Source organism: Leucoraja erinacea, unplaced genomic scaffold (genome assembly GCF_028641065.1).
Source record: "Leucoraja erinacea ecotype New England unplaced genomic scaffold, Leri_hhj_1 Leri_191S, whole genome shotgun sequence".
Lineage (NCBI taxonomy): Eukaryota > Metazoa > Chordata > Chondrichthyes > Rajiformes > Rajidae > Leucoraja > Leucoraja erinaceus.
The window spans coordinates 64,709-71,491 of record NW_026576092.1 but is presented as its reverse complement, the minus strand read 5'-3'; the positions used below and the strand labels follow the sequence as shown (position 1 = coordinate 71,491).

General features: G+C 45.2%; 1 protein-coding gene across 1 annotated transcript; it reads right to left on the bottom strand.

Annotated features, from left to right (window-relative positions):
* Window positions 1-454: 454 nt before the first annotated feature.
* Window positions 455-1,688, bottom strand: LOC129716228 (probable G-protein coupled receptor 139). Its single transcript, XM_055666100.1, has 2 exons — window positions 1,625-1,688; window positions 455-1,374 (listed from the first exon to the last, which is right to left on the bottom strand). The coding sequence occupies exons 1-2, from the start codon at window positions 1,686-1,688 to the stop codon at window positions 455-457; spliced, it is 984 nt and encodes a 327-aa protein (XP_055522075.1).
* Between the last annotated feature and the right edge of the window lie 5,095 nt (window positions 1,689-6,783).

The window sequence follows — 6,783 nt, the reverse complement described above, 5'->3', positions numbered from 1 at the left end:
ATTTATTTTTAAATGATAAAAACGAACCTGCCTCCACCACCTTCACTGGAAGCTCATTCCACACAGCCACCACTCTCTGAGTAAAGAAGTTGCCCCTCATGTTACCCCTAAACTTCAGTCCCTTAATTCTCAAGTCATGTCCTCTTGTTTGAATCTTCCCTACTCTCAGTGGGAAAAGCTTTTCCACGTCAACTCAGACATTGGATAATGAGTTCAGATGTGAACGGTGCGTGGAAAATGTGTCCCCCCCCCCCCCCCCCCTCCCCCCACGCGGAGGTGAGGTTGGAGACGACGTGGTCACTATACAGGAATGAGGAACCCTCTGCTCCAGAAACGGAGCAGACACTGCGTAAACAGCAGCAACGTGGACTCGCCAGCGCATCCAACCTCTTCATTCCCCGAGGCGACAAGCAGCACTGAGCGATTTTTCCCGTTAAGGAGTTACATTTCAGGTTTAATTCTTCACACAGAGTTTAATTAGAGTATGCATCAGCTCAAAGGGAAATTGAATCAGGTTCACCATCTCAGCTCTGAACTTGGTCTGCGCCACCGCGTAAATCACCGTGTTGGTGCAGGAGCTCAAAGACTGCAGCATGTTTCCCGTCAAGCGAATGATTGTGAGGGTGTCAGTGATGTATTTCAGGTAGGAAGTAGTAGCGGCGATACTGATGCAGATTTTATGCACCACATTCACCGCCCACAGCAGGATGAAGCTGCCCGAGATGGCGAGCAGTAAAACGATGGATTTCCTTCGGTTCTCTATCTCGGGGTCACTGTGACTCTCGCCCTTCCCGCTGCCCCGGAGTTCCCTCCTGACTCTGCTGGCCCGGGTGATGTGTCTGATGGTCAGAGCGTTGAGCAGCGCGATCAGCACAAACGGAACCAACGGGGTCAATACCACCCGCAGCCAGTAATAAGCCGCCCAGAGAGGCGATGTGTAGAAGGTGGATTTTATAACACAGAACATTCGTATATTGTCAATTACTTTTGCCGGTTCAAATATGAAGTAAAAACCAACGTTCAGTGCAAGGCTGATCACACACACTGACGTTATAATCACAGTCGCGGTATTCTCCGTACAATATTTCACTTTAAATTTCTGGAAACAAATAGCGATAAACCTATCGAAGGTGAAGAGAACAGTAAACCAGACGGAACAGTCAATGGTCACCACACCCAGGTAGAAGATGATGCTGCAGACTGGAGTAATGTCCAGGAGTGACCCTGTGAAGTACACGGGCGCAATGAATTCGAGAGAGACGTTGACGACCAGGACCATGAGGTCGGCGAGTGCCATGGACAACAGGTAGCGGCTGATGCATTTGGAGAGTCCGCACCTTCCCCGGAACACAATAGCGACCGTCAGTAAATTTGCTGCAAGGAAGAAATGGAAAAGTGGGAAACATGGTGGTCAGAACAAGGGGCTGGGACAGGCGAGGAAGAAAGTGTTTTGTAGTGTTGGTCTACAATTGTTGTAATATTCAGTAGAGTGAAGGGTTTGAGTAATCATGTGTTGTAGACATTGTAAAGAGGTCAATGTACACTCGCTGGGGTTGGGTAGTCAGTCTACGGACTTGGATATCACGATAAGAATATCCAGCTCAATGTTCTCTATTTTGTTTACCATTGACTGTCAGGGAAAATGGGGGAGACTCGGAGCGGGCGGCGCATTTCCCGATGAAGCCCATTCCCTTACTGATCAGAAAGCAAGACCCAGTGAGCGTGGGATCAGCGAGCTCAACCATATAATAACCATATAACCATATAACAATTACAGCACGGAAGCAGGCCATCTCGACCCTTCTAGTCCGTGCCGAACACATAATCTCCCCTAGTCCCATATACCTGCGCTCAGACCATAACCCTCCATTCCCTTCCCATCCATATAACTATCCAATTTATTTTTAAATGATAAAAACGAACCTGCCTCCACCACCTTCACTGGAAGCTCATTCCACACAGCTACCACTCTCTGAGTACAGAAGTTCCCCCTCATGTTACCCCTAAACTTCAGTCCCTTAATTCTCATGTCATGTCCCCTTGTTTGAATCTTCCCTACTCTCAGTGGGAAAAGCTTTTCCACGTCAACTCTGTCTATCCCTCTCATCATTTTAAAAACCTCTATCAAGTCCCCCCTTAACCTTCTGCGCTCCAAAGAATTAAACCACTTACAGTTGGTTTTTAACCTCTCGTTCTCGTTTTCTTACTATGACCCATGATTGGGACCCCTCTCGCCTCAGCTCAGCTCCTCATAGTCACTGAGACAGTTAAAAAACCTTGTGAAAACAAACAAACCGCGAATGAACAAGAAGGTGAAATCTCAAAAGACGAAGTCACATTGACAAGCGATAACAGAACTCACCTGGAACCCCGAACGCCACGAGAACAGGATAGAAAACGGCTTTAATTTGTACAAGGATTGGTCTACTCATCTCTCTCTCCCAGAGACTCGATGCTGCTGGAGGCGGTGCTCAGATCCACAGTCAGATCAAGCAACGTGAATCCAATCCTATATTTGTACCCGACGTAAATCTCCAGTGATTCAATTAGTTTGTCTAATGACTAACGTTAGTCATGGAACTTTAAACAAACAGATGATGCAATTGTTGTTAATGTAATGAAACTTTACATTCATCTCTCAGACTCTCCACTAACTTTAAACTGTGAGTTCTCTTTTTCCATCTCTTTTGTGTTGCTGAGTTGGCCGCACATGGAATCGAATGGGGATTTCAGTAACCATGCCCATTACACTCATCAGCCACACAGCGGTTCTTACAGGGTGTTGTTCTTGTCCATGTTTTTCAGGCTGGGTTTAATGTACCAGTGTTTTATGGGTCAGACAATCTCAAACATTCACACTTCAACTTGTGTACCTTCACCCACTTCACAACGCCGTGTTCCTTGCTGAATACTGGCAAACTATAGTTCGGTTCTGGTGTGTGGGAAAGCACTGTAGATGCCGGGTTACATCGGAGATAGACAGAAAGTGCTGGAGTAACTCGGCGGGTCAGGCAGCATCTCTGGAGAAAGGGAACAGGTGGAATTTCTGATCAAGACCTGAAGAAGTTGGAGTCGGGTGCTCCGAGTGGCTCGGAATCAACTGTTAAAACAAGAATCTTTGGTGTTTTCTCACCTACTTCATTTATTTTGATCCTGATTTCTTGAGGAACTGGGACTGACCAGTGCAGGAATATTTGCGACACTTTAGGGAGAGATCGGGCCAGTTGGGCGACCATTCCTTGAACCATAGAAGACCGGGGGTGATCCGACAAAGGTGAATAAAACCATGAGAGGCATAGACAGGGTGAATGTACATAATCTGTGAACTGTGCTGGCTCCATTCCTGTTTACCATCTACACAGCGGATTGTCAATATAACACCAACAGCTGCTTTTTGCAGAAATTTTCAGATGACACAGCTGTTGTCGGCCTCATCAAAGGGGGCAATGAGGAGGAGTATAGAGACACAATTAACAACTTTGTGGAGTGGAGTGCACACAATAATCTCCATCTCAACACCACAAAAACGAAGGAGATAGTTGTGGATTTCAGGAGGGGGAGGAGGAGGACTCAACCAACACCAATCACCATCAGGGGCACTGAGGTGGAGGTGGTCGCCAACCACAGGTACCTTGGTGTGCAGCTTGACAGTGAGCTGGACTGGAAGAGTCATATGGAGGCGGTGTACAGGAAGGGACAAAGTCGACTGTATTTTTTAAGGAGGCTAAGGTCATTCAATATCTGCCAACCCCTACTGTGCAGTGTCTACCATTCAGTGGTGGCCAGTGCTCTGTTTTTTGCTGTGGCCTGTTGGGGAGAAGGCGCCCGCATAGCGGACAAAAACAGACTGGACAAGCTGATCAGGAAGGCCGGCTCAGTGGTCGGGGCTGAGCAACTAACGGTCCAGCAGGTGGCAGAGGCCAGAACTCTGAACAAACTGGGTTCAATAATGACCAACCCCACTCACCCACTCCACGCCCTGAAGGTGATCAAGTGCAGCATCTTCAGTCAGAGACTGATTGCACCAATGTGCAAAACGGAGAGATATAGGAAGTCTTGTATACCAGCTGCTATAAGGTTTTATAATGCACAAAAATAATTTTGGATTTTTTTAGTATTCATTCATTGTATTTTAACTTATTAAGTATTGAAGCTATCTGTGGAAATGTGTGGTGTTATGTCTGTCTTGAAGCTGTTGTGGCACTGTAATTCCCTGTAAAGGATTATTAAAGGTTATTCAATTCAATTCTAATCGTTCCCATAGCAGAGGTGTGAAGAATATTACAGTTACAGTTTAGTTTATTGTCACGTCTATCGAGGTACAGTGCAAAACTTGTGCTGTGTGCTATCCGGGCAGCGGAAGGTCTATACATGATTGCAATCGAGCCATGTGCAGTGTACCGATATATGATAAGGAAATAACGCATACTGCAAAGTAAAGCCTGCAAAGTCCGTTCAAGGATAATCCGAGGGTCACCACGGAGGTAGATAGTTCAGGACTGCACTCTGGTTGTGGAAGCACGATTCAGTTGCCTGATAACAGCTGGGGAAAAAATGACCCTGAACCTAGAGGTGTGCACTTTCATACATTTTCCCCCATCTCCGTCCTAAATGGCCTACCCCCTATTCTTAAACTTTGACGCCTGGTTCTGGACACTCCCAACATCGGGAACATTTTTCCTGCATTTACCCTGTCCATTCCACTAAGAATGCTGGTATGGATAGAAGGTTTGGCAAGGACATGTAAATCAGTGGTGTTGTGGAGAGGACGATTTAGTAGCAATAAAACGGATTCTTTTACCTTTCTCCTATTACACTAACAAGGCTAACAGAAATGTTTTCGCCCTTCTTCCCTTACACTAGCGAGATGACAGCACAAATGCATGAATGTTTATATAATTGATGTACATGACAAACAAGAAAGGACCCAACACAGATCCCTGAGGCACCCCACTAGTCACCTGCCTCCAACCCGACAAACAGCCATCCACCATTACACTCTGGCTTCTCCCATTCAGCCACTGTTGAATCCATCTTGCTATTCCGGCATTTATACCCAACAGTTTAACCTTCTTAACCAACCTTCATGAGCAACCTTGTCAAAGACCTTACTAAAGTCCATATAGACAACATCCACTGCTTTACCCTCGTCAATTTCCCTAGTAACCTCTTCAAAAAAATTCAAGAAGATTAGTCAAACATGACCTTCCAGGCACAAATCCATGTTGACTGTTCCTAATCAGACCCTGTTTATCCAGATGCTTATATATATTATCTCTAAGTGTCTTTTCCATTAATTTGCCCACCACTGAAGTCAAACTAACAGGTCTATAATTGCTAGGTTTACTCTTAGAACCATTTTTAAACAATGGAACAACATGCGCAGTACGCCAATCCTCGGGGACTATTCCCGTTTCTAATGACATTTGAAATATTTCTGTCATAGCCCCGGCTATTTCTACACTAACTTCCCTCAATGTCCTAGGGAAAATCCTGTCAGGACCTGGAGACTTATCCACTTTTATATTTTTCAAAAGTATCTAGCATCTCTAGAGAAAAGGAATAGGTGGTGTTTCTGGTTAAGACCTGAAAAAGTTGGATTCTGCTCTGGTGGTCTGAGGCTGGCTCGGCATAAAACTGTTAAAACAAGAATATTTGGTGTGTTCTCATTTTCTTTCTTTATTTTGATCTTGGAGTCTACATTAACTGGTGGTAACGAAGACAAAAAAAAAGCAGATTACTAAGGCTAATTCGGAATTCCTCCTCTGTCAAGGATTTCCAAGCACCTCGAATAAATCTTTACGCCACAGAAAAAGTGTACGTATGATTGTATGGCAAATCAAATTCCTCGTATGTTGCAAAACATACTTGGCTAATAATGTATGATTATGATTTTGATCAGTGCAGGAATATTCGTGCCACTTTAGGGAGAGGTCGGGCCAATCATTGATTGAGCAGCAGCAGACTGGGAGTGATCCTGCAGAGGTGAATAAAGTCAGGACAGGCATGGGCAGGGTGAATGTGCATATTTGTTCCCATAGCAAGGGGTGAAGAAAATTATAGTTACAGTTTAGTTTATTGTCACGTCTACTGAGGTAAAGTGAAAAGCTTTTGTTTCCTGCTATCCGGTCAGCGGAAATAATATACATGATTGCAATCGAGGCATTTACATTGTACACATACGTCCCTTCTTCTTAAGCCCTTTGCTCCTCTAGGGAGCATCGGCCATTTACAAATGTCCTTCACCTCACTCGGTTGTTAGCAGTTCTTTCGAGATCTCCCCACTCTCAGACAGTTCTGTGTGGTCACCTCTTCTCCAGCTGTTCCTGCGGCGACCTCTTTTCCTTTTTCCTTGGGGGTTCCATTTCACGGCTTCCCATATAACCATATAACCATATAACAATTACAGCACGGAAACAGGCCATCTCGGCCCTACAAATCTGTGCCGAACAGCTTTTTTTCCCTTAGTCCCACCTGCCTGCACTCATACCATAACCCTCCATTCCCTTCTCATCCATATGCCTATCCAATTTATTTTTAAATGATACCAACGAACCTGCCTCCACCACTTCCACTGGAAGCTCATTCCAAACCGCCACCACTCTCTGAGTAAAGAAGTCCCCCCTCATGTTACCCCTAAATTTCTGTCCCATAATTCTGAATTCCCGGGTGATGTTTGTGGCAGGTTTCCTGAGGGTATGTCCAATCCAACTCCATTTTCTCCTTCAAATTTGTAGGTCAATGGGCACCTGGCTTGTTCTTTTCCACAGGTCTACATTGCTT